The following is a 27,619-nucleotide window of genomic DNA, read 5'->3' as shown; positions in this document are numbered from 1 at the left end:
GTCACACAGCTTTTCCTTTGTATTGATACGTGGCTTTAGAAACATACGAAGGCTTTAATTTTTTTTAATTTATTTTTAGTTGTAGATGGACACAATATCTTTATTTATTTATTTTTATATGGTGCTGAGGATTGAACCCAGGGCTTCACGCATGGAAGGCATGTGCTCCTCCACTGAGCTACAACCCCAGCCCCACTTTAATTTTTGAGTTAGAAAAAATACCCAGAGAAAATAATCATGCTAATAGAGCTAATTTAATTAAAAGCAGATTTTTATTTACTTTTTCCTCTTGTGTATATTATTTCTCCATCATCAAAAGAAATGTATCTGGTTGCATTTATGAAGATAATGAACGGTTGTGTTTCCTTTTCATGCAGGGGCCTGAATTAATGAATAAGTATGTTGGTGAATCTGAAAGAGCAGTTAGAGAGGTAAGAAGATGAGGCCATAAGTGGCATTTTTCACAGGAGATCTACAACTTCTGTTTTATATGGTTTCCATTTTGTTTTGGGTAACAGACTCTGAAATTTCCAAATCCACATTCTAGTGATATATCTTTTTCTTCAGGCAAATATATCTTATTTGAAAATGTAATTTTTGGTTTCGTCTGTAGTATCATACATATGTATTTAATATCATGGTATTACCTTTATTTTTAACCACGTAAAGATAGTTTTTAAGAACTAACTGCATTTCTGTATTTTTTTAAAAAGACAGGTCTGTGTAAAGGAGAACACAAGATCTCATGAGATTTAAATCTTCTAAACAAGGTGGACCTTTAAATTGGATAAACTTAGTATATGAAAATTTCAGTGTACTGTCTGCTTATTTTGCCTCTTCCTGGTGATTTAGACAGCACCTCTTTCTTCACTCCTGTGTGCTGAAGGCAGGCCTTTGTTGCCAGTCCTGACTGAGGTGCTACTCCTTCATATTGGGGAAGCTGTACAACTTAGTAAATTTGTGCACAGTCAGGGCATTTGGAATCAGCAGTTTGACCACAAGTCTTGACTTTGCTAATAATCAGTGCTTGATCTGCCTCACACAGGACACTGTGTGCTCACAGCAGCCACATGAGGATAGGAACACACAAAAAGCAACAGAATAGGCCCTCATTTGTGAAATACCTGGGTACCTGGAGATCAGGAATTGGAATACTTGATCATGAGGGGGAAAAAAAAGTCACTTTTTTCCCTTTAAAATGGAGATGATGTTAATTGGGCAAAACTTAATTGATAATGACAGGATGGAAAAGGTGATATTTATTCATATGTATTTTTATGATAATACTACATGTGATCCAAAAATTGGGGCCTGGGTTATAGGCAGCATACATTTGGTTTCCTTGTACCTGTGCTGCCTTCTTTCTGGTGTCTTTCCACACAGCACTGCTGTGGCTCTCTGGCTAGGCTCTGATTGGTTTGTTTGATTGGCTTCTCCTCCATCCAGTCTGTGTTCCTCTAAAACTTGGCCATTTTTCTTGTCTTGGCTTAACATCAATCATTTCCCCATCTAGTCTTCAAAGAAATGAGTAAGGTGTAAGGCTTTTAGGTATGTGAGTATTTTATGTGCAAATCTGTGGTGATTTCTCATATTATTGTGTGTGTGTGTGCGTTTGTGTATATTTAAATGAACGTGTTTGTGGTAGTTAACAAGAGCTTTCAGTTATTGAGCTCTTACTGTATTCCAGGCATTGTGCCAAATGCTTTTTGTCTTTTTCCCTCCCAGTTCTTAAAATTATCTTCTGAGGTACTAGGTAAGCATTTAGATTATCTCCATTTTATAGATATGGAAATTGAGATTTAGAGAAGTAATTAACTGCTGAAGATTGCACAGGTTCTCTCAGTGGTTGAGCTGAGATTTTAGCAGGTTGGTAGTCTTGTCTATAAGCACCATTAAAGAAGTCACTTTTACATCCACTATAAAGTCCTGGACATTTATTTTAGACTGTATATGAAGTGATTGGGCTGGATGATTAGAACATAATAGATTTTGTTCTCAATGTAGTTTTCAAATAGTAAACAACTACAGAATTTTCTGATACTGGCTAATGTGGTACTCTTTCCACCAGATTTTCCGAAAAGCAAGAGCGTTGGCTCCTTCCATTATTTTCTTTGATGAACTTGATGCCTTGGCAGTTGAAAGGGGCAGGTAAGAAATACTTTTAAAAATTGCTATTAAATATTAGCATTTACAATATGGAGCAAATAGCATTTCTTAAATTTTATCAGTAAATTTTTCCAGAAAAAAACATTTTTCAGTCCCTGTATTTTTTTCTTTTCTATCCACTAAATTATTTCATGTAATCGTTTTTTAATATTTTCTTATACCATGGCCCCCCTCCCCTAAACATTTAGGGTATTTGAGTTAAATTGTACAGTTTATTATCTATAGAGGCCCATTAATATACTGCCTTGCAAAATTAAGTTTGTTGTAAACAAAACTGGGTTAAACATAATTGTTTGATATAATAGAACCTAGTTGTAATAAACAATGTTATTTATATATTTTTTTGAGTTCTCTAGATGAAACTGGTTTCTAAAACATAATTAGATAGAATAAAATATAGATTAGTACAACTTGAATTATCCAAAATGCTTGGAACCAGAAAGTGTTAAGAGATTTCAGTTTTTCAGATTATGGTATGTTTCCTTAAACTTTCCCCAAAAGATGCTCAAAAAGCTTTCGATTTGGAGCAAAAAGTTATAAATTTTACATTTTTGCATTAGGGATGCTCCACCTGTAATAGTTTTGTTGCTGGGCCTCAGCAACAAAAAGTATTGATTATTATGTCATTTCAAACAGATGTGTATTTATGTGTGTGTGTGTGTATATATATCAGAACTGTGTACCTGGCTTTTTTCCTTTACAAATATTTAGAGGTCCTTTAAGAAATATGTACTACAAGTATACCATGTTGGATAATATTAATTCCTGTATTTTGTACTTCTTAATATATATATTGATTATAAAATTTATTAATCACAGTGAAGGTAGAGCAATTTATAACTCCTTGGATTCAGTCTAATAAGAAGCTTGGCTACTTACTTCCTAAAATGACACCTTATCAGATTAGTGTATACATTGTCACTAGGAAACTATCATTAGGGAGTAGAAGTACTTGCACCTTTCTTATTACTTGCAAGTTTGAGATGACACAAAGGGCACAAGTAGCCCAAGTTCATCTTAACAACAAGAGAGGAAAATGAAGCCAGGGAAGTTTGTTGAAATGGTATGTCCTGCCCCTTATGTGACATCAGAACCATCTGGTTTGGGAGCCTAAAAAGGAACAGGGTGTGATAGGTTGTTAAATATAAGCCAGATAGGGGATAGACTATGGAGCAGAGTGTACTCACGAAACATTTCTGAAATAGACAGGGCAGGAGGATCATGAGTGAAAGGCCAGCTGTCTCAAGAAAAAACAAACGAAACCTCCACATAATATTTGATATTTAAAAAAAAAAAAAAGATAGCGCTGATGAATCAATATAATGCTGAGGAGTCCAAAATAGAGTTCTGGTTTTGCTTTGTGTGCATTGAGTATTAGGTTGTGTTTTTTTAATGACTGTAAGAATCTCAGAACTGACCTCCTATTTTCAATTGTTTCTCCTAATTGTGTGATACACCATGATTGCTAGAAGTAAATGTTTTATCTAATTAGACTGTTATTACTTGAAAACTAAAACAAAAGCTTGATCTGCATGTACTTTTTGTTTTTGGCTATTTGAATTAAGCACAATTTCTAGATATTGAAAACACAACAGAAATAAAAAATTCTCAAATTACTGCACCAATATTATGTAATTTGAACACTCTTGATGTAGTAAAACAGAAAAATTTCATGAACAAGACATTTCTACATTATATTTGGCCACAGAATGCTCATTGATTTCATTCGTTCATAGCTATTTTGTTTTCTGTGATAACATTCATATTAAACCCAAGTGACTGTTCCCAAAGTGACATTGCAAATAAGACCATTCCTTCTTATCAAGCTTTTAATTTTCAAACTCAAGATATTTAACAAATTGACCAAAGAATTATAATGTATGCTAGTCTTTATAATCTTGTGCATATTAAGTTAAATTATTTTGAGCATTGAATTTTCTGAAGAGAGGGCAAGATAATCATGAAGCTGTGGATTACAGCCTGCATAGGATTACGGTATGCATAGGATTACAGTATGCATAGGCATACTTTTTGCTCAAGCATTAGAAATCTTTGGTTTTCATAAAGATGTATATTTCATGTTTATAAACATGTCTAATTAAATCCACTATTTTCTCCTCTTTTCTGCCATATTTAATAGTTTCTTTGGGACTTGAAGAATAAATAAGCCTGATATTTACTTCTCTCCTTCTGTATACTCAATTAAATTATGTTGTTTTGAAGTTTTGTTTTGTTTTGTGTCCTTTTTTATATTATGAGCTGGAAGAAACATGGTATTTTCTTTGCAAAGTGCTAAATGACTTCTGCCACATTTGGGAAAATTGAAAATGCTGCTAAAGTAGCTTACTCTTTGAAAATAGGTAATATGATGGGGAATGGGCACTGGGGTGAGAAAGACTGAATTATATTGGGCCAATAATGTACTAGGTAACATTTATTTAGTGCTTACTATGTACTGTAAAATTTTACGGTAAAAATAAGGTTCCTGCATTAATCCAAAGTGTAGGACATTATACATTTGGCAATTTGCTTCATTGTTCACCTTTTTCAAGGTTATAGTGGGGAGGACAACAAACTAAGCAGTAAGTAGGCTGCTGACCTGGTTTTAGGGAGTTGTTATAGCTGGCCCAGTCCCCACTGATTGAGGAAATGAGACTAATGAATTTGGAGATTCCTAAAACAGCTTCCTTTGTCCAGGTCCTTCTAGCCAGTCACAGGACCCCCAGTCATCCTCATCAGCCTGACAGTGATTGCCTAGTGGTGGTTAAACTTCAAGGAAGACTAGAAAAGGTTTGGAATTAGGGATAAATTGTAGGATTGATAGTTGGAGAGGCCCATCTTGTTTATTTAATTAACTTCCAAATAATGTGACTTGCGGTGTTTGGCTCCTGTTCACCACATTATGACCTTGTGCTGTCTTAACCCCAGGAATTGTAGGTTCTATTCTCATCTCCATTTTCAGGTGAGGAAACTTGGGCATGCAGATAGATAAATGCCTTACTTATGTTTTGAGATCCACAGCCAAGTCAGGATGGCCTGGGCACTTATGGACAAGCATCACTTATAGCAGAACTGAGATTTGAATTCAGATGTTTTGACTCCAGAGTGGATACTCTGAGGCACTTATTATCTCAAGTGTTATACCACATAGTCATGTCTAAGTAATTAACTTTCAGGCTTATATCTGTTGTGCTTTTTCTGTGACTTCTGTAAGTGATGACACCGTGTGCCTCACTGGGCAGTTGTAAGTCTCTTTGAGAGTGTTCATTCATTTACTTGCTCAGTAAATCCATACTAGGTGTTGTTTCTGTTGCAGGCTTTGTATGGGGGCCAAAATGGTGAACAGAATGCAGGGCCTTGGTTTCTAATAATAATGCAAACTATAGGTAGTGGAACTATATGCATCAGGAGTGATTCACAAAGTACCTAGCATTCAGGAACTGCTTAGGAAACTTTAAAGCTGCTTCCAGTAATTTCTACAAAATGTTTTTAAAATTTTAATAACTTACAATAGATAGGAATATGATAATTAAGATAGAATTGAATCCTACACCAACACCAGCAGATCTTACATTCTAGTCGAGGAAATTTGGGACTTAGGGGCTGGGGATGTGGCTCAAGCGGTAGCGCGCTCACCTGGCATGTGTGCGGTGCAGGTTCGATCCTCAATACCACATACAAACAAAGATGTTGTGTCCGCCGATAAGTAAAAAATAAATGTTAAAAGAGTTGTTGTTTGATTTGAAAAAAAAAAAAAAGAAAGAAATTTGGGACTTAGAAATAAGTATTCTGCAGATTCCAGGCTTTATGGTATTTCATGAGTATGAAATGCCATCAGTTCTCAGATGTCATTATTTTATGTAGCCTTACTGAAGAAAAATGCTGCCTTAGACTATACGATGAAGGTGGGTGCACTGGCTCATGCCTCTAATCCCAGCTACTTGGGACCCTTAAATAGGAAGATTGTTAGTTCCAGGCCAGCATGGGCAACATAGGGAGACCCTGTCTCTTTAAAAAACAAAAGAAGTAAGGAAAGGAGATGTTCCTGAGAAAACTCCAGCTATAAGAGACTTGGAGTTTACAAATTTAAAATGTGAAGAAAAGTTTTTAATCTCAGTAATAGAAAACAGAAACACTTGTTACTTGAGACGAAAAGAAGTCAGTCTGCTCTTTCACCTTGCTGGTCCCTGCTCATCCAGCACTAGGAGGGGGTGCTTGACCACTGACTACATCCCCAGCCTTTTTAATTTTTCATTTTGGGACAGGGTATCACTGTGTTGCCTAGGCTGTCTTAAACTTCTGATCCTCCTGTCTCACCTTCTGAGTCACTGAGATTACAGTAGATTAACTAGTGCTTTATATGAAACTGTAAAAGTTGAGATATTGTTTTATGTGTAGAATGTAAAAAAAGATTAGATGTATGAAAACATGAAAAAGGTTAGGTGCTCAGCTAAAAGCTGACTGACCAACTGCTATTCTTTTGAGGCACAAAATAATCTGTGAATGCTAATAACTGCTTTCTTGTGTGGCTTTTTCTGCACTTAATAGTTCAGAATTAAGAGTAAGAGATTCTGACCTGCTTTCATTGAAAATGGAGATGCCAGGCTTAGCAGCAGCAGTCGCAGAGAGGTCTGAAGTTGTAAAATAGTGATCAGCACTCCTGGCCCTTTCCCAGCACTCCTGGCCCTCGGTCATTCAGTGATGTCACACTGCATACTATAGAGGGAACTTTAAGGTACCACTTCTCTAAATAACACTTTTGAGCTGGGATATAATTTTTTTAAATGTGATTTTTATTATGGTTTTAAAATTTCATACAATCATTAAATGTTGTAGCTGGGAAAGTTCTTAGAAGTCATCTGGTATAACATTTTATTCTTTAGAAGGAATAAGAGCCCTTAGATTTTAAGAGAAGAGGCATATTGACTCCTTTGTGGCTAGACCAACCTGACCCATGTCTTCAGGTATTGCTTTTTGTGTTAGACTATGGCTACCACTGCCTCTTGGGCCTTCAAGGTTGAGGATGCATGTATCTGTAAATATTTAAAGAATACTTTTTATGCTGGGTGTAGTGGCACATGCCTGTAATTCCAGAAATTGGGGAGACTGAGGCAGGAGGATAGCAAGTTCAAGGTCAAGCATGAGCAACTTAGGTCCTAAGCAACTTGGGGAGACTGTCTCAAAATAAAAAGTGTTGAGGATGTGGTTCAGTGGTTAAGTGTCCCTGGACTTAGTCTCCTGTACCAAAATAAATAAATAAATAAATAAAATTTCAAATAAGAATGCTTTTTATCTTTTAAGAAACTCCAATAATAACTCCTTACTAGATACTTTTAACCCCTGTTATTGACCATTGACTACATCCCCACCCTTTTTAATTTTTCATTTTGGGACAGGGTCTCATTGTGTTGCTTAGGCTGCCTATGTTAAAATGTGCTATTTCCTGGTATGCAGTTTTTTTCAATTTGTACTTACTTGCTGTTCATGTGGAATTTTCTCATTGATAAACTTTTGGGGTGGGGGGGGGGACCTGAGATTGAACCCAGGGTGCTTAACCATTAAGCCACATCCCCAGCCCTTTTTTATATTTTATTTTGAGACAGTCTCTCATTGAGTTGCTCAAGGCCTTACTAAGTTGCTGAGGCTGGTTTTAAACTCATGATCCTCTTGCCTTAGTCTCCTGAACTGCTGAGATTATAGGCCTGTGCCATCATGCCTGGTACATTGGTGAAGTTTTAACAGTGAATAAATACTAAGGAAAACAGAGCAAAGCAAAATGGAAAACATGTAACAGATTTATTATTATCGAATGCTGTTTGTTGGGTTTGTCTGTACATTGTGGTTAAGTAATTGTAACATAGGCTAAAAGATGAGTTTCCTTAGAGCGGTGGCCAGTTACAGCACTTCACTAGGAACTACAAGTTACTGTTTGCTGCTCTTGTAAGATGTGTAAGTTTTCCATTGCAGCTGCCTTTCCTACCTGTACATGGACTGTGAAAAGTATAATAGGTACTGCTTTTGGTTTAGAGCAGTTTGTGTTTAGCTAGCCCTCTTTAGGTTTTTATTTTGTTATTACTGTTATTTGTTTCTTTCTTCCAAACTGAGTATTGTCTGTGGAGGTAAGAGGAAACAAATTTAGGAGTTTACCTTTTGAAACTGTTAAAAATGTATTCTAAAGTGTTTTAAAATTAAAAATGGATACATAAGGAGCTGGTATTGTAGCTCAGTGGTAGAATGCTTGCCTCCCATGTGAGGCCCTGGGTTTGATCCTCAGCAACACACAAAAATGAATAAAAATAAAGATATTCAGTCCAAATAACTAAAAACAATATTTAAAAAAATGGATACATACGATGCTGTTCTGTGATATAAGAATCTTATAAAAGGGTGAAATAAAATTTTATTTCATTTGAGGAATTTTAAAGGAGAAATACATGCCTTCTATGAAATATTTAGTTTTGGGAAATAAAACCAGTATAATAATTAGTTTCATGGCAGTGAGGTTTAACATAGGCATCAGCACATCTTTTCTGTGCAGATTAGTTAGTAAACATTGTCAGCATTGGAGGCCACACATTTTCTTACAACTGTTCGTCTCTGCTGGCATAGTATGAAAGTATCCATAGAAAATATGTGATTACAAGGAAAAGCAACTTGCAGGCCAGATTTGGGTTTTGGCTATGGTTTGTCAGCCCTTCTTTTAACATATAACACTGTCCCTTTGGTCCATTGCACTATGTGTCTTTTGGATAGGGATAATTTAGAAAAGGGTCTTGCCTTCTGAAAGGAAAAATTTATTATTTAGTGACGCCTAGCTTCAGTGTTACATAGCTAACCTTTTTTCCCCCCAATTATTGTATTGCCTGTCTGTAGCAGATAATAATGGTTTTCATTTCGTTATGTTTGTAATTAAACATTTGTATTTAAATTTTGATTTCCTAGGATATTAGTTTTATGGTTTTTGCTTTTGTACTAAATCTTATGGCAGTTGGCCAACATTATTTTGCCATCCATCAAACACTGTCACTATGGTATTCTCCAGCCAGCTCTCACTGATCTGTGGAAATAAAGGGCACAGGCAGTATGCAGTAATTACCACAGTTTCCTCCTATAACAAATGGCAAATTAAGTAAGTCTGATTCTTACCTCTTTTTGTTTAGAAGTGTATAGAGATATCAGTAATAAGTTTCTGAATGTGAAGATTTTATTTAAAAATAAGGACTTAAGCAAATTTGCTTCGGTGCTACATAACAACACAGAATCACAGATAGTTAGAGCCAGAAGGACCTTTGCGTTTATGATTGAAATTATATGCCTAGTTGGTAGATATCATGAAGGGAACAGTGTTCTTATTCTCTTCTCTCAGATGTCCAGTACAGTGCCTAGCATCAGGGCACACAGATATTCAAATAGCATGAATATCTGAGTAGTCTGAAGAGGGAATGGAGGCTCAGAGGAAGTAGAGATTTTGATCACTCTGACATGAGCAGAATTCAACTTCACCACATTTTCGTGTCATTGGCCAAGAGATTTTCTTTTGCAATTAAACTCTGAGGCTGTCTAATGAAATTTTATCACCTACACCATTGTCTTCTGGCAAAGAATCATATATAAGCTTTGCAGTTCACCTTTCAGACAGCTTTAAAGAGAATGGAGTACTAAATGGTGCTTAAAAAAAAATTCAGGTGTATTTGTATACAACAAATTGAAAAGTAGGTCTGGACTCAAAATTTGTCAGTTATGCTAACAATACAGAAATGATAGGTATATTTTATAGTGTAGCTGTTAGTAAAAGTGAAGGGTAACAACAGATAACAACAAAAATGAAGATCATACTTTTTGACCGATGAAAACATTTTGAAAAAGATACTGCCAATTTTTGTGGAAGTTTCTTCATTTTACTATCTGCCCAGAAGGCCATCCAGAGAATTTGCGAGTCTTTTTTCAAGTAAGTAAGCACTGAAGTCACTAGGTTGCAAGTTCTATATGTCTGTAAGTAACTTTGAACATATAAATGGTGGTCCTGAGTCATCAAAGACAAATGCTGTATGAAATTCTCCTCCCACCCACACCCAAAAGCTAAGTTTGTTTAGAAGGCACACAGATACAAAAGTGTAGAATAAAACAAGTGAAGAAAACTTTTGGTATAAATCCAAAAAAGCAAAAGACCAGGGATTTTCTTCTTATTAGTCTTTTCCCTGGGCTAAGCATTTCTTTTTTTATTGTTGTTTTTTTGGGTACTGGGGATTGAACTCAGGGGCACTCTACCAGTGAGCCACATCCCAGCCCTATTTTTGTATTTTTTTAGAGACAGGATCTCACTGAGTTGCTTAGTACCTCACTTTTATAAGGCTGGTTTTAAACTTGCAATGCTCCTGTCTCAGTCTCCTGAACCCCTGGGATTACAGGCGTGTGCCACCATCCCTGGCTCTGAACTAAACATTTCTGCCTCCAAGTACACACTCTGAAGGTGTGTTACTGAAAATATTTTTCCTGTTTTAGAAGGATTTTTATTTTTTATTTTTTGACTGATTGATTGGTACTGGGGATTTAACTCAGGAATGCTTTATCACCAAGCTCTATTCCCAGCTCTTTTATTTTTATTTTTTAAATTTTGCAGCGGGGTCTTACTAATTTGCTTAGGGCCTTGCTAAATTGTCCAGGCTGGTCTTGAACTTGCAATCCTCCTGCCTCAGCCTCCCAAGTTGCTGGGATTATGGTGCACACCGTAGTGCCTGGTCTAAAAAAAATCACTTTTCTAAAAAAATGTTTTTTAAATGGACACAATACTTTTATTTGTTTATTTTTTATGTGGTTCTGAGGATCAAACCCAGTGCCTTACACATGCTAGGCAAGTGCACTACCACTGAGCCACAACCCCAGCCCTAAAAATCATTTTAAATTACAAAAAATCTGGAAAATATAGTTAACATCTTCATGTGGAAATTTTTATTGTTCTAAAATGAATCACTCCATGAGGACTTAAGAAGAGCCAGGCTATTACTCTATGTGAGTGGGCAGTAAACAGTTAAGATGAAAATGTGAAGTCCTCCACCATATATAACAGGTTTCTGCTAACATTCTTGTGGAGACAAATGTCTTCAGTTGTGTTTTATACAGACTGCTGGTTCACTGGTTGCAGGAGAATTCAGAGGAGCAGCTCTATTCTTAGTGTAAGGGGTGGGGGTTGTTTTTATGGCAGAGTTTAAGGAAGTTTGATTCTTTCTACCATATTGTAAATAGGCCAGGTTTGGAACTGAAATGTCCATCTGAATGTATCCGTTTACCTGTGCCATTCCTGAGTTCTGAAAATCTTCTAAGAGATATCATATTCATGCTTTATTTTAGTAAGTACTTATGTGTCAGGCATTCCTTTAATTTAATTCATTAAGATAACTTTAAAGATCATAGGTGCCTTCTCAGTCAGAGTGGTAATGCTCATAACTACTATCAACATTTCCTTTACGCCAAGTATTATACTAAGTCCTTTGTAGGTTTTATTAATTTTGAAGAAGTGTCTTAGACCATTCGGGCAACCACACAGAATACCATAAATAAAATAAATTTATTCTTCCCAATTCTGGAGGCTAGGACATCTAAGATCAAAGTGCTGGATTTGTGACTGATAAGGGCTCACTGCTTCATAGATTGCCGTAGTATGGTGGAAAGGGCAAGGGTGCTCTCAGGCCTCTTTTGAAAGGGAAACAAATCTCACTTAATGAGGACACTATCCTAAAGACCTAATCCCTTCCTTTAAACCATTTCCTCCTACTGTCACCTTGGGGTTAGATTTCAACATATAAATTTTGGGAGGACAGAAACTTTGGATAGTTGGAAGGAAGGTATGGTCTTTCTATGTCTGTCTGTCTGTCTCTCTCTCTCTGGTAGTGGTACTGGGAATTGAATGCAGGACACTCTATCACTGAGCTATATCCCCCGCCTTTTTTAATTTTTTTTTTTTTTTTTTTAAATTTTGAGACAGGATCTTACCAATAGTCTGGTCTGGCCTCAAACTTGGGACCATCCTTCATAGCCTCTTGACTAGCTGGGATTACAGGCATTTGTCTGCTTGGCCCTTTTCACATTTCAATTGAGAAAACAGGTTTAGAGACATTAAGCAACTCTCCCAAAAAGTTATTTAAAAAATATGTTGTAAAAGTGGCTTTTGAACCCAAGTTTAGCACATATCAAAGCTCTTTCTCAGTTTCAGAGCATCCCTTCAAAACTCAGTGAAAGTTTTTCTGGAATGTTTTATTTAAAAAAAAAGTATATTGCATAACAATTTATTATTGTTACTACAGAATTTTTTTCTATCAGTTTTTATAGCTCTATTGTAGTAGAAAATGATACATGTTTTAAAAAACCCTTTCTGAGCTTCATTTTTTAGACAGCTTTATTTCAGAAAATGAATTTGATCTGATGTGTAGTGATTTTTTAAATAATTGTCAGATTATGTTCATAACATCAGTCTGTGCAAGTTCATGAGGGAGAAAAAACTCTCAAAGAGTTGCTTTTGCAGGATGTAAATGGAACTGAATTTAAGGATCAGTTGTTTCTTTGATGCTATATTTGAGCCAAAACTATAAAAATATTAATAATAAGTATTGCCTGTGTTAGCTTGGAATTTTTATTGGGAAGTCCATGGAAAAATGGAAAAATACATCCATCATTCTCTATGTTAACAGTTTATACAGATCTATAGTTGTGCAGAACATATATATCTTACACGGGTCTAGAAGAAATGAGAGTGATACCTCACTGTGTATTTGTCTGCGTTTTATAGCACAGCTTAATTATCTAAAATAGCTTATTTACTCTTAGGTTCATGCTGAATATTAATCACAGTGTGATAGCATAGTTTATCAAATAGATGATAGCTAGAAAATTCAAGGCATTATTGATTCTTGACATTCATCAAATGGGTAAGTTTTGGTGATAACTTCTTAATATTTTATCAGTACAACTAATTATTTCCTTTAGAGGTTACTAAGGAGATTTTAATTTTTCTCCTGAATGGTGATTTAAAGATGGCTGCAATAGCCATTTTAATGGTACACTGGCACATTGGTGTATTTGGTTTACAAAATTCTTTGAAGTCATTCAGCTTTGTAGTATGATGAGACAGGTACAGGCTCTGGAGTTGAGCAAATGATTTCAAACCCTGCCTCTTTTCCTGGCTAGTTGTGCACTGTGGACAAGTTGCTCACCCTCCTTGTGCCTCATTCTTTCGCCTCACAGTGGTGTCTGCCTTGTTGCTCTGTTACTGGGATTAATGAACTAATACTTAAGTGCATGGCACAGAATAAATTAGACCTAAGTGTCACCTTTTATTGACCCAGATGCTCCTCATCTTACAATGAATTCTGTCTTGATCAACCCTTCCTAAATTGAAAGTGCATCAAATATCCCTAACCTACTGAACATCATGGCTTAGTGTAGTCTGCCTTAAACATACTCACAGCATTTAGATGACTCTGAAGCTGGGCACAATCATCTAACTCAAAACCTATTTTATAGTAAGTATTGAATAGTTCATGGAATTTTTTGGTGTGTGTCTTTTTTTGTTTGTTTGTTTTTTGAGTGTTTTTTTGGTATTGGGGATTGAACCCAGGGGCACTGTACCACTGTGCTAAATCTCTAAACCTTTTTGTTTTGAGACAGGTTCTTAATAAGTTGCTGACAGTCTCGCAACTTAAGTTGCTGAGGCTAGCCTCTAACTTGCAATCTTCCTACCTCAGCATCCTGTGCCACTGGTGTTTCAGGCATGTACCACTACACATGGTCATGTAACTTTTGAATGCCTGTATTCAAAAAACTTAAGAATTCATGAGCATATTGTTTTTTAACCCTTTAGATCACATTGCTGGACCTGTCATATCCAATGTAACTGTCTTTTAAGATGAATTTCTTTGACCAGCAAACCTATGTGTGCAACGAGTTGGCTTTTCCTGATGAAGCAGTGATGAATATTTTGACCACCTGCGAAAATGAATTTTAGACAGAAGGAAATTGATAAGAGGATTCTTCTTTTAGTTTTCCCCACTTCCATAGCAAATTTCAGGAAGAGTATGAATTATATTTTGATCAGATGAATGTCTTGGAGATGAGAACACTGTAAGAATCATTGTAAGCAGAGGAGTATCTGTGTTAACAAAAAGTGACACTTAACATTTAACTCCTCCTCCTGAATGCCTGGCAGTTGATTCCTTTGCTGTCTTTATATTTTTGCCATCTCCAGAATGTCCTATACATTCCTTTACAAAATTACTGTAGTTGAATAATGCAATATGCAGACTTTTTCGGTTGGCTTTTTTCACATAGTAGTAAACATTTAAAGTTTCTCCTGTTCCTGGAAAACTTATTTCCTTTTAGCTACAAAAATATTCTATTGCCTTCCTTGCCTTTAATTTGTGTGTGTAGTAATTATGAAGGAAGAGTTTTTCTCACTGTTCCTGATTAATAGGTAAACATTCATGTTGAAAAGTTTTATGATGGAGGATTTGTTTGAAGCTCTGTAGAATCCATTTATTTAAAATGTTCAGATTTGCTTTTAGGTAGAGTTTAATTAACAGTTTGTCTGCAGATTAGCCTCTTGCAGGTTGTTCATTGGTTTTCAGTCCCATATTATTGAAACATTGAAAAGTACCATGTAAGTTCATAAATTGACATATTGTTTTGTATAGAAACCTCATGTCTGTTTGATTATTGTGAGTTAGAGAATACTATCCTATGGATATGCTAAATCAGATTTTTAGACTTGTACTTAATATTAAGTCTACTGTCATTTAGAGACCCCGATTACTTTGTTATTAAATATATAGCACAGTGGTCATATTGAGTTCCTCTTACTGTCTGTCACAGGCACTAAGGCCCAGGCATGGGGTGTGTCTCTTTCTGTGTCCTCTCATCCCCTCCCAAGTGCATCTGAACAAACCTGCATGTATAATTCACCACAGTGCTGTTCCACTGTAATTGTCCTCTCAGAATTTCACTACTCTGAATAGATTTTAGGAAATCCATGCTGTTGCTAATGAGAATTGTTATTCTAGTAATCTTGATTGTTTGATATCAGGGCTTTGTTCATTAGTAGGAGTTTCTTTCTTTAAAGATAATCTTCAGAACTTTTTGATGATCAGAAGAAATTTGATTTAATTAAAGCGAGGATAATGCATTGACCTGATATGTAAACCAAGAGAAAAAAATAACATGCTTTCTTTGCCTGTTTTTCCTGAAATGGGGATTGAGATAGCTGCCTGCCTGCTGATGTGCTTTGAACATGTCCCTAAAGTTTAAATAGATCAAGAAATGTTAGAAATGACACATTCGTTACGGGTGTGTAATATTTTTGTTTTCACATGCTTTGGGGAATGAGTGAGTTATATCTTTTTTAAATTCTCAATTTCTATCAGTATGCTTGCTATGCAGAATGTAAATTTTGTTTAAATAGTTATTTATGTGTTTGCTGAATCATTTAAAATAATCTTATGTCTTGCTTCCTGGTGTTGATACTCATTTATTGTCTGTTATTTCAGTATTGGAAAGAAAATTACTTTCAGTGATGGAGTAAAGGAAATTATTTGAATATTGTTTTTTGATAGGTAATGAGTTGTTAAACATGCCTTTTGTTTTTTAAACTATGCATAATTTTTCTTTTTTTAAATTTTTTTTAGATGTATAGACCTTTATTGTATTCATTTACTTATCTGTGGTGCTGAGAATCGAACCCAGGCCTCACACATGCTAGGCAAGCGCTCTACCAGTGAGCCACAGCCTCAGCCCCTGGACATAATTTTTCTTGTAGATTAAAGCATCTTTTTAAAAACAAGTGTTAGGGGTTAGGTAAACAGATTTTTATAACTGTATTATTAAAAAATCAGTTCCTTAGGTGCTGGGAATGTTGCCGACCGGGTTTTAGCTCAACTCTTAACAGAAATGGATGGGATCGAACAGCTAAAGGATGTGACAATTTTGGCAGCTACTAATCGCCCTGACAGGATAGACAAGGTAAGAAAGAAGGTATTGTGGATGTCTTGAAGTCAAGAATGAGATCATTGATTTTATTTGTGTGATTTGGGGAGGGTGCAGAGGGGGTCAGATAACTTTGTAATTAGTTTTTCATTACAGGATATTGGAGGAGGTGAAACAGGTTCCCTGCTCACCTACATGCAGCAGAGTTTTTTGTTTGTTTGTTGTTTCTTATAGACTGGCAGCAGGGGACAATAGAAGCCTAGGATTCATTGTGAGGCAGTCCCCTAGGGTACAGGGAAGCTGCCTGGGCAGATGAAGTCTCTGTTCCCTGAGAAGTCACCTGTTGTAGGTTCGGTTCCTGGGGAAGCTGGTAGAAGACACCAAATAGGAGGACTAGAAACAAGCCTGGGCTGTTGCAGCCTGTCCTTGTCCCAGGGTGTTGCATTCCCAGCACAGCCTTCCTTTATTCTTGGTAACCATAAATGGGAAAAGGGGGCAGCTGGGCTGGTCCAAGGCTGCTGTCCTGTAAAGGATCTTAAATTAAAGGAAAGGAAAAAAGAAAAGCTGTGTGTGTGTGTGTGTGTGTGTGTGTGTACATTTTTTTTTTTTTAACTGCTCATGGTTCCATGTTAATGAAACTTCTTTGTAACCCTACAGTGCCTTCTCCTTCATTCTTGCATGGAATTTTCATTGTATTTCTCTAGAGAATCGAAGTTTTAAGATTCTGGGTTTTTTTTCCATCTACTTTATTTATTTTTTAAAGATGTTTTCAGCATTTCCATCTACTTTAATGTAAATTTCTAGTTATGTCATACTAGTTAGATTCAAGTAATCACTACCAATGAGTGCTGGTAGAATAAAATCAGTCTTTTTTTTTTTAATTTTATTTTTTTAAATTGGTTGTTCACAACATTACAAAGCTCTTGACATATCATATTTCATACATTAGATTGAAGTGGGTTATGAACTCCCAATTTTACCCCAAATGCAGATTGCAGAATCACGTCGGTTACACATCCACAATTTTACATAATGCCCTATTAGTAATTGTTGTATTCTGCTATCTTTCCTATCCCCTACTATCCCCCCTCCCCTCCCCTCCCATCTTCTCTCTCTACCCCATCTACTGTAATTCATTTCTCTCTTTGTTTATTTTCCCATTCCCCTCACAACCTCTTATATGTAATTTTGTATAGCAATGAGGGTCTCCCTTCATTTCCATGCAATTTCCCTTTTCTCTCCCTTTCAGTCTTTAAATAAACATTTACGACATCTTTCTATAGTGAAATGAATCATTTTTATCACTTTTCTAGTCTAGAAGTAGCTATGATGGGAATAAAATAGATGACAAAAGAATTATAGGGCTGATGTTAAGTTGTAGAGATTTATTTTTAGGCTATTCTAATGTCAAAGAGATAAATATTATAATAATTTTTGCTACATTTCATCCAGATGTTTGGTCTTTTCATTAACTAACATATTTTACATTCCTGTTGCCTGTTAACCCATATCCCTCTATGCAGATGGTCTTGGGGTGGTAGATTAGAATGGGGAAAATTCTTGAACTGTCAGAGTAAGATTGATATCCTCATGTTGTCCATGTGTTTTACATATTTGGTGTGGTTTGGGGGATAATATTTGTTTCATATAATCTGGGGAAACTGAAGCTGAAATTTCCTGCGGAAGTAAGACATATAGCTCAGAAATCATATTATTCTAGTTCCTGGTATGTCATGTTTACATGTTAAACTCATTAATTGTGATGTAGCACACTGGGCTGAGTGAAGTAATTACTTGTTGTCTCTGGTGGTTTGCTGTAGTCTCCATAGGCCTTTTAGCCCTTCCTCCAGCTTATAGATGAATGCAGAGAAGATGCATCCTTGCATGTCCATTTGCATAAGAGTAACAGGACGTGACTGGAGAGTTGAACTTTAATGGGATTATGTAGACTCATTAGATTGATATTAGTATGGATTTCCTAAGCATCGGGAGACTTCAGAACATCAAGGAACTAATTTATTATTAATGCTCAATCACAGTTAAATGTCCAGGCTATTGGAGTTTATAAGGGTTCAATCCTTGACATTTTGTGCATTGGTGTTGAATCTTTTTATTTCTTTATGTATTTAATTAATTAATTAATACATATTAGGGATTGAACTCAGGAGCATTTAACTACTGAGCTACATCCCCAACCCCCCCCCCCTTTTTTTTTTTGCATTTTATTTAGAGACAGAGTCTTATTGAGTTACTTAGCACCTCACTGAGGCTAGCTTTTTTTTATTATTATTATTAATTTATTTTACAGTAGAATGCATTTTGAGATATTTACACAAATAGAGCACAGCTTCTCATTCCTGTGGCTGTACATGGTGCAGAGTCACTCTAGTAGTGTAATCAAACATATATGTAGGGTAATAAAGTCTGTCTTTTTCTACCATCCTTCCCATCCCCACAGCCCCACCTCTCCCCTCACTCCCCTCTACACAAACCAGAGTTTCTTCATTCTTCCCTATCCACTCACCAACTATGGCTTAGCATCTGCTTATCAGAGAAAACATTCAGCTTTTGTTTTTTGGGGGGGTTGGCTTACTTCACTTAGCATGATATTCTCCAGTTTCATCCATTTACCCTCAAATACCATAATTTCATTCTTATTTAAGGCTAATATTCCATTGTGTTTAGGTACCACATTTTCTTTATCCATTCATCTGTTGAAGAGCACCTAGATTGGTTCCACAGTTTAGCTATTGTGAATTGTACTGCTATAAACATTGTTATGGCTGGATCACTATAGTGTGCCGATTTTAAGTCTTTTGGGTATAAAACGAAGATGTAGGAAAGCTGTGTGAAATGGTGGTTCTATTCTCAGTTTTCTGAGGAATCTCCATACTGCTTTTCATAGTGGCTGCACCAATTTGCAGTCCCACCAGCACTTTATGAGTCTGCCTTTTCCCCACATCCTCATGCCTTTGAACTCATGATCTTCCTGCCTCAGCTTTTCAAGTGACTGGGATTACAAGTGTGTGCCACCACACCTGGCCCTTGATGTTGAATCTTAAGGAAAAAAAAGGATTCTGTCTTCTCTGTTGGGTGTTAAACAGGCCTCAAACTGGTTTCAATTTGTTGAATAATTTTATATTTAGTCTCTTCAGGTACTTTAGAACTTATGCCTACAGTGTAATAGACTGTTTTTTAAAAAAATATTTTTAGTTGTAGATGAACATAATAATTTTATTTATTTTTGTATGTGGTGCTGAGAATTGAACCCAGTGCTTCCTGCATGTTAGGCAAGCGCTCTACCACTGAGCCACAATCCCAGCCTGACAGTTTAAAAGACTCTTAAGAATAGCTATTGTACAAATTATATTTACAATAGTGATTTTCTTGTAATTTGTAGAATTTTAAAAATTTGATTTAAAGCATCTATGGAAAAGATTCCCAAATGAGGGAAACTTTGGAAGTTATGTAGAAGTCTTGAATAATTCGGGATTCAGAATTATTTTTGTGTTTGGCTCATGGAAGGTAATAATGTGAAAAAGCTGAATACTGTGCTTGTGCTCATGCACTAAATATTTAAAACCTACTATTTTAGTTTGATTCAGCTTTAAAATGATGCCAAAAAGGAGGATCACAAGTTCAAAGCCAGCCTCAGCAACTTAGCAAGGCCCTGCCTCAAAAGATAAAAAGGGGTTAGGGGATGTGGTTCATCAATTAAGCACTCCTGGGTTTAATCCCCACTACCAAAAAAAAAAAAAAAAAAGAAAAGAAAAAGCCAAAATATGTATATATTGATTCTTGGCTCTATTTTACCACTGCAGTTTCATGAATTTGTGAGAAAAGAGGTCTCTTATTTGTATTATTTGAAGAGTTGTCTAGTTTTCTTTGAGCGTTTTACTTACATTGTTCTAGGCGTAGCCCTTCCCAAACATTAGTATTTCTAGATTATTTTTTTTGAAAGTGCACAGCATTAGAAAGGGGCTTTTATATAACACAAACAGCAAGATCAAGGTAATGAATCTGGAGGAAATGAGATTGACATGTGTAACAGGGGACAGAGATAATAGGGACAGGAATGGCAGATGCAGCAAGTGGTAGAAAGGCCTGAAAGAGAGACAGTGAGATAGATACAGACCTTGGAAGAGCAAGGCAGGCAGGCAGAAGCAGAGATCACAGTTTCTGATTCTAGCTCTGTTACTAACAAATTGTGTTTTTAGAAATTATTTAGCCTCTTAGTTTTCTGTGTCTATCAGAAATGTTCTAAATAATTTCTGATACATCATTCAAATTCTACAAAGACAGACAATAAGAGATTTCAAATGCTACATAAAAGGATGCTGTTTACCAAGCAGGTTTTTGCTTTCTGGTTTTTATTTCAGTAGCTACCTTCCCATACTTACTTGTAAAGTTCCTTCCTTCAAACAGATCATAAAACAAGCAAATATCCAGGTGTGCAAAAAGTCACTTTTCTTTGTAGCCATGTAATTTTCAGAAAAACAGGGAACAAGCCATAAATCAGCCTTAAGGCTGGTGTTGTATAACAAAAACTTCAGTTGACAGTTGAAGAATACTTTGAGTTTTTCACTTAATATTTATTACTCTTTGAAAAAGGAAAACTTGTTAAGCTGCATATTTCTTCGTTCACAGATGTCTGATCAGCCTATAATATTTTGGTCTATTTAATATGCTTTTAACTATTTCAAAAAACTGCCAAAAAAGTAAAAATAATTTTTGAGTTAGAACAGAAGTATATAATACATTATTTAAAGTTGAATCACTTCTAAATTTGAAGAGAACTTCTTGCTTTATATTGTCAATTTTTTTAAAATCCCATATGGAAACTAATGTTCAGTGTGGCCAAACCAAATCCAAAGTCATGAATTCAATATTTTCACATCATTAGTAAAAGGGCTAATTTGGGGAACTATTTTTAAAGTGCATAGAGAATATTATCAATAATAATGAAGTGCCATTTTCATGTCTGGCATATTTGTGTGTGTGTGTGTGTGTGTGTGTCTGTCTGTCTGTCTGTCTGTCTGTCTATTGAAAGGGTGTGGAAAGTATCAGGGTCATGTAATGAAAGAATGTTCAGTTCCTTTCTTTGCAATACGTATAATCTGATTCGAAATATACATGTAAATTTTAATACATTATAATCATAAAATGTGAACAATCTCAACTAAGTCTGTGGTGCTGTGGTGACATGTGCACCCCAGCAGATGTGGGAAGTTTGGCCTGTGTCGCTCCTGCTGTTTGACATGCTACTTGAGGACGGCCTTAACATTGCAGTTTCTGTGTCTCAACACAAGATGGTGGTGCTCACCTGAAACATTCTCTGAGTGCAGACCCTGCCACTCCTCAAAGCTCATCCCCTCTGTTCAGAGGAGCAGCTTAAGGGGATGAGGAACTAGCTTTGCTTTAAAAAATAATAGTTGAAGTGTGAATAAACACTCATGCTCAGTGTACAGTTTATTTTAAAATTGATTTCAGGGAATTGTGCAGGATTAGTGCTGCACGTACATGTATCCTCTCTTAGGAAAGTAATATTTACCATCAGCCAATGTAGTAGTTTTATTTACTTTTTAAGCAAAGATACAAATTTTTTTAAAAAAATTTAAATTAATTCTTATAATTAAATATATGCCAGTAGTAAAAGTGGTCTTGTATTGTTTGTAGAGTTCTGTGGGTTTTTTTTTTTTTTGAGCCTTTTACTTATTGTGCTAGGCACAACCCTTCCCAAGCATTAGTGTTTTTAGATGATTTTTTTTTTTTAAGTGCACATCATTGGAAGGGGGCTATTACCTACTTCCAGGTATTTACCCAAGAGAAATAAAAACATTTGTCCATGCAAAGACCTATGGAGAAGTATTTATAGTAGCTTTATTTTTAATCACCTAAACAACCCAAATATTCACTACCTGATGAGTGGATAAACAAATTATGTCATGTGCATACAGTGAAATATTATTAAGCCATAAAAGTGGTAAATTACTAATATATACAAAATACAAATGCATCTCAAAAATGTTATGATAAATTTTAAAAGCCTGATACAGAAGGCTTAGTAGACAGTATACTTATTGATTCCATTTATAGAACACTTTGGAACAGCAGGGCTATAGGGTCAGAAATGAGATGTGGGCCTAAGAGAATTTTTCATAAAGTGATATGAAGAAGCTTTTTGTGATAATGGAATTTGTATGTTTGTTGTGGTGGGGATTATAGGGCTGTATATATGTATCCAATCAGAAACTTAAAAAATTAAAAAGAATAATTTTACCTTATGTGAAGTATACCTTAATAAAACATGGCCATTACAAAAAGACAATTGAAAAACAAAAAACTTTTCATAGAAAAGGCAAAGGAAGTTGCATGCTTCTTTTGGGCAAATGCTTCTCGTCATTCGGAGACAGGGCTTCTGCTGCACTGCTCCCTTCCCAGGCTCTAGGAGCCCACCAACATGGGCCTTATCCCTGCTACCTGGGGCTCAGGGCCACCTCAGCAGAGAGGGCATTGTGCTTTCAGACTTCCCTCCCTGGCGTTTGTTCAGGGTAGAGCAGGAAGAATTTTAGTGCTGGAATAATTCTTAGAGAATTTGTGTCTTAGTTAAAAAAAAAAAAAAAAAGGCAGATAGAGACTATATGAATAAATCTTAGAAAAGTTATTCAGCAACATGAGTTTCTTTTTGTTGTTGCATCTATGATAAGGACAGTTTGTAATATGTTTTCATTGTAATAAAGTATGACTAAAATTATGGAAATGTACTTTGCTTTCTTTTTTTATTTAAATTTTTTTTTTAGTTGTAGATGGACTTAGTACTTTTATTTTATTTATTTCTAGCAGTGCCTCACATGTGCTAGGTAAGCTCTCTACCACCGAGCCACAACCCTAGCCACTGCTTTCTTTTTTAATGCTAGGTTGGAATGGATAGTACAGGTGAACCAGATCCTTGAATTAGTCATTATGTTTCATTTAATAATGGTTTTCTTTACACAGCTTTTCAATCTGTTATGCCTGTAAAATTTGTACCTAAAAGTTGCAAGTTGTTTCTGTATTCACTGAGATACTTAAACACAGACTTATTCAGAGTTATGCTTTTTATGGAAAAGAGAACAGGAAGCCACTTATAAGACTGATGTTTTTGGAAATCTTGTTTCTGGAGGTTTTGATTGTGTGCATGTGTGTTAAAGTGCAAAAAAAGAGAATTTGATATAATAGGGTTGAAACAAAAGGTGTAGTGTATGTAATCTCTGTAGAAAGGTGAATAAAATAAAGTGCTGATGTTTGAAGAAGGTGAACAGAATTATATTCTCTTTCCTTTGAGGGCCGAGGGATATGCATCTGGAGATTGAGCCCAGGGTGCTTGACCACTATGCTACATCCCCAGTCATTTTCATTTTTTTATTTTGGGAGAGGCTCTTGCTGCTTTGTAGAGACTTGCCTGGAATGTGGGAGCCTCCTGTCTCAGCCTCACTAGTTGCTGGGCTGATAGACATGCTGCCACCATGCTCAACCCAAAATTGTATCCTCAAACATGGTTAGGATATTTTTTATTTATAAAATATTGTCTCTTGTTAATCTCATGGTTTGGGACTTAATGACCCATTTGTTTCCTATGTTGATGAAATATATGTGCTTTTTTCAGAAATTAATAGAAGACTGACATTTTATTGAGTGTAATAACTTAGGTTTATTCTTAAATTCTGTAAAAAGGTTTTAAATTTGTGTATTTAATATTTCTCTTCTTTTGGTATTTCATTTGTCAATCAGAATTCAATCTGATTTTTGCATTGTTTTGCTAGATGGCTTAGGTGAAGAGAGAGGCAAAAGAAAAGGGGAAAAGGGAGAAGATAGAGGCTGGTAAAAGCAGTATGTGTGGGTTTTTTTATGTTTTTTTGTTCATTAGATAATTAGAATTCATAAAATATGCATTAGCAGATAGATTATTAATTTTATTTATATGCCTAGGGAAATATAACGTAAGATTTAAAGCATTAGGCTGAAAAGAGAATAAACTAATTCGAGATTAGAAAACTAGTCTGCCTCTTTTCATAAATAATGTTTTGTTAGAACGTAGCTAAATCCACTCATTTGCTGTTGTGGCTGTTTGTGTTGTACAATGACAAACTTGAATATTTAATATATAGATATATAGCTAACAGGCTAAAAATGTATACTGTCTGGCCCTTTGAGAAAAAGTTTGCCTATTCCTGAACTGAGGAAAGTTAAGGGTTTGGGTGCTAAGTGTGCAGATGAACTGTGTATTTATTAGCTTGCATTGAGTCATTCACTAAATACCTGTGTTGTATCTATTATGTGCCTTGCAGTGTGTTAGGTAATAGACAAAAATTAACATACCCTACAAAAATGTTTGACTTCTTTTTTACTACCAACTATAATGCAGCTTGGAAAAGCCAGTTATTATAATAGGAAATAATCATAAGTCAGATCTCACTTGTCTGAAGCAATAATAATACTGAGCCTCCTTAAAAAAAGGTCTTATCAGTTATCTGACAAGTTTGTTGTCTTTCTCTGATTCTCCTGATTCCCACCCCCACTTAAGTTACCCAGCCATTTATTTATTTATTTAAATATTTTTTAAATTATTTTTTAGTTGTAGTTGGACACAATACTTATATTTTATTTATTTTTATGTGGTGCTGAGGATCGAACCTAGGGCCTTGCACGTGATAGGTGAGCACTCTGCTGTTAAGCCACAACCCCAGCCCCTCAGTTATTTATATTTTTGCATTTGTTTCCACTCACGTACTTCTTTACAACTTTTATCACTGTCTGCCTCCACTCCCCAGTATAAGCTCCATAGGGCAAGGATTTTTATGTGTTCCCAGATAATCCAAGTGTTTAGTGAATGAGACCTGCCACATATATTCTTCTTATTAGCTGTAGCATTGCCCTTGGAAAGCACTAGCTTCTTCACATGTCGTCTATTATTTGGGTGAATCGAAATGCAAATTTGTAGAGCTGCAATGTGTATCTTCTGTTTTATCTGTTCTTCACTGCGAAAATTAGTATTTCCTCTGTTTTTACTTCCTTACTTTATTACAAGTTATATGTAGGGCATGTACTGTTTTCTTGGAGGTTATGTTTAGTGCAGGATGTGCTGAGTAATTCATAAATATGTGTACTGAACTGAGAAATGCACATTAAGATTAGCTTATGTTCACTGTTCTGATGGCCTTGAGGAAGCAAAGTGGATGAGAATTAAATAACTGTTAAGTAAGAATAGTTGATCCATTAAACTTCTTTTTCAGTTGTATTTGTGACTGCTTTGGTGATAGTCGACCGCTCTCCTGTGTAGTTGCAAAGTTGGTAAGAACAACTGTGTTCTCTAGCCACGTTTCTATAAATTAGTATTTCACATTTCCATTGGCAGCTTGAACCTGTATTCCTTCAGACTACTGAGCAGCCAAATATTCACCTAAGCAGAAATGATTCACTCAGGAAAACAAGCAGAAGGATAGTCCAAACAAAAGGGAAATGTGTGTACTGTAGGTAGATTTACAGAGGATGAAAATTATATGCTTTTATGTATCTCAGTACATTTTTTCTTAGGCATTTATATTTTAAACAAAAAATAAAATACTAAACAAGTATGTGAAGAGATTCTGAAAAATCTATAAATATTTCTCTAAGATAATAACAGTTTTTACTTTTTTTGAGCATCTACAGTGCACCAGCTACTGTACACTGAGGTTATATGCATCATGTGTAATTTTCCTAACAACCACATAAAGTTTCTTTTTACATTTTTAATATGAGAAAATTACTTCTCAGAGAGATTTAATTGCTTGCCCTGAATCCAGAGCTAATAAATAACAAAAGGAGTGCTGTCAGGCCAGGTTTCCTTGTCTCTAACAGTGTTTTTTTTTTTTTCCTCCTCCAGCATACCCATTTTTCATGCATTGCTGTGATACAATATCAAGAAGAGTATACTGTGTTCGCGCTTCATTTAAAAGTATTATATTTTATGAAATTTACTCTAAATATTTTTTAAATATTTATACATTTTTTTTTTAGTTGTAGTTGGACACAATACCTTTATTTTATTTATTTATATTTATGTGGTGCTGAGGTTCAAACCCAGGGCCTTGCACGTGCTAGGCGAGCGCCCTACCGCTGAGCTACAACTCCAGCCCTCTAAATATTTTTTAAAGTGTAAGTTTTCACAGTGTGGCATGCTTCTGAATGACCTGAAAGAATGTAATTCAAAAGAAATGATTTGTTGAGTCCAGAGAGTGACACATACCTTCTTCCTTGTCATTTAAAGTTTAAGCTTTAAAGAGTTAAAGTCTTGTGGTAGTATATGGAAAAGCTAGGGTGGAAAAGTTGGGAGATTCAAATTTTAGTATTATACTTAAATTTTTTTAACAATATCAGATACCTCCAATTTCTGCATTTTATTCATCACAAATTTAACTTTCCCCTTTTATAGTAGATTATACAGCCAGGAAAGAATAAAAGATCAGCTATGGTGATGAAATAAAGATGTTTGGTTCATACTTAAAATATTGTACAAGGTTTTTATTATCATTATAATTATAGACAGAAGACCTTTATAAATACTGTTTGTTAATATCAGAGCTTACTATAAATTATTATCTGCTGAATGGATGTATGACTGACTGAATAAATAACTTTAGCTGTGGCCCCTGCAAATCCTTTAGTAACTCCATTTGGACAGTTCTTTGTTTTGGGAACACTAAATTGTAAGATAAATGAAGCACAGCAATTCCGGAGGCTGAGGCAGAATGACTACAAGTTCAAGGCCAGCCTTAGCAATTTAGTGAGAGTGTGTCTCAAAATTAAAAATGGTTGGTGATGTAGCTCAGTGGTAAAGCACCCCTGGGTTCAATCCTCAGTGCCCCCCCCCTAAATTAAAAACTCAATATTGGTGTTAAATTATTTTCTATAGTTGCCAAAAAGAAACTATAACTTTCTCTAAAGATGTGTAAGGAAATATAAATAAATAAATAACAAGCTAAATTAAGCTCTGTTTTATGTGAACCATGGACTGAGATTACAGTCCAGGCAAGGATGCGTTCCTCTGTGACTTCCATTCTATCCATTGGTGCTTTTTATATCAGACAGTAATACTGCCAAGATGATTCTTGACCTAGGGAAGTGAGTGTTCTGTACTTCACGTTTGTTGATGTGTCACATTTAAGTTTTAGAAAACTTGATTACTTTGATCTTTCAAATATCAATTTCCCTTTTAAAGACAATAGAGATTGTGGAATATTTTGTCTGGATGGTTGGCTAAAAGAACAAAATGGGGAGGGTAGACACAGAACAGTGTGGGGTTTTTTCCCTTACTCATTATCTGATTATCAAGCGTTAATTTTTTTTCTTGTTTCCAGAGTTTAGAAATTCCTTCCAAACATATCTTCAGGACACGATGCTCTGTTTAATTTTTTTGCATGTGCTCTATTTTTGTTTGTTTATTTTCATTTTATCAGAATGAATT

The 27,619-nt window shown here is 35.5% G+C and overlaps 1 protein-coding gene across 6 annotated transcripts in view; it reads left to right on the top strand.

The window, feature by feature from the left end:
* The window catches only part of AFG2A (AFG2 AAA ATPase homolog A), a 271,565-nt gene that overhangs the window by 92,489 nt on the left and 151,457 nt on the right, over positions 1 to 27,619 (top strand). For 3 of the 6 annotated variants that reach the window (XM_081303101.1, XM_081303099.1, XM_081303102.1), the window contains 3 exons: positions 378 to 431; positions 2,069 to 2,148; positions 16,044 to 16,170. In XM_081303101.1, coding sequence (XP_081159227.1) covers positions 378 to 431; positions 2,069 to 2,148; positions 16,044 to 16,170 — 261 coding nt within the window. The remainder of the gene's footprint in view (positions 1 to 377; positions 432 to 2,068; positions 2,149 to 16,043; positions 16,171 to 27,619) is intronic. The other 3 variants (XM_081303100.1, XM_081303103.1, XM_081303104.1) reach the window with 3 other exon arrangements.

The sequence above is a fragment of the Spermophilus citellus genome, assembly GCF_964194105.1.
Source record: "Spermophilus citellus genome assembly, chromosome: 8".
In the NCBI taxonomy this organism is placed as follows: domain Eukaryota; kingdom Metazoa; phylum Chordata; class Mammalia; order Rodentia; family Sciuridae; genus Spermophilus; species Spermophilus citellus.
This window is presented reverse-complemented; position numbering and strand designations above follow the sequence as displayed.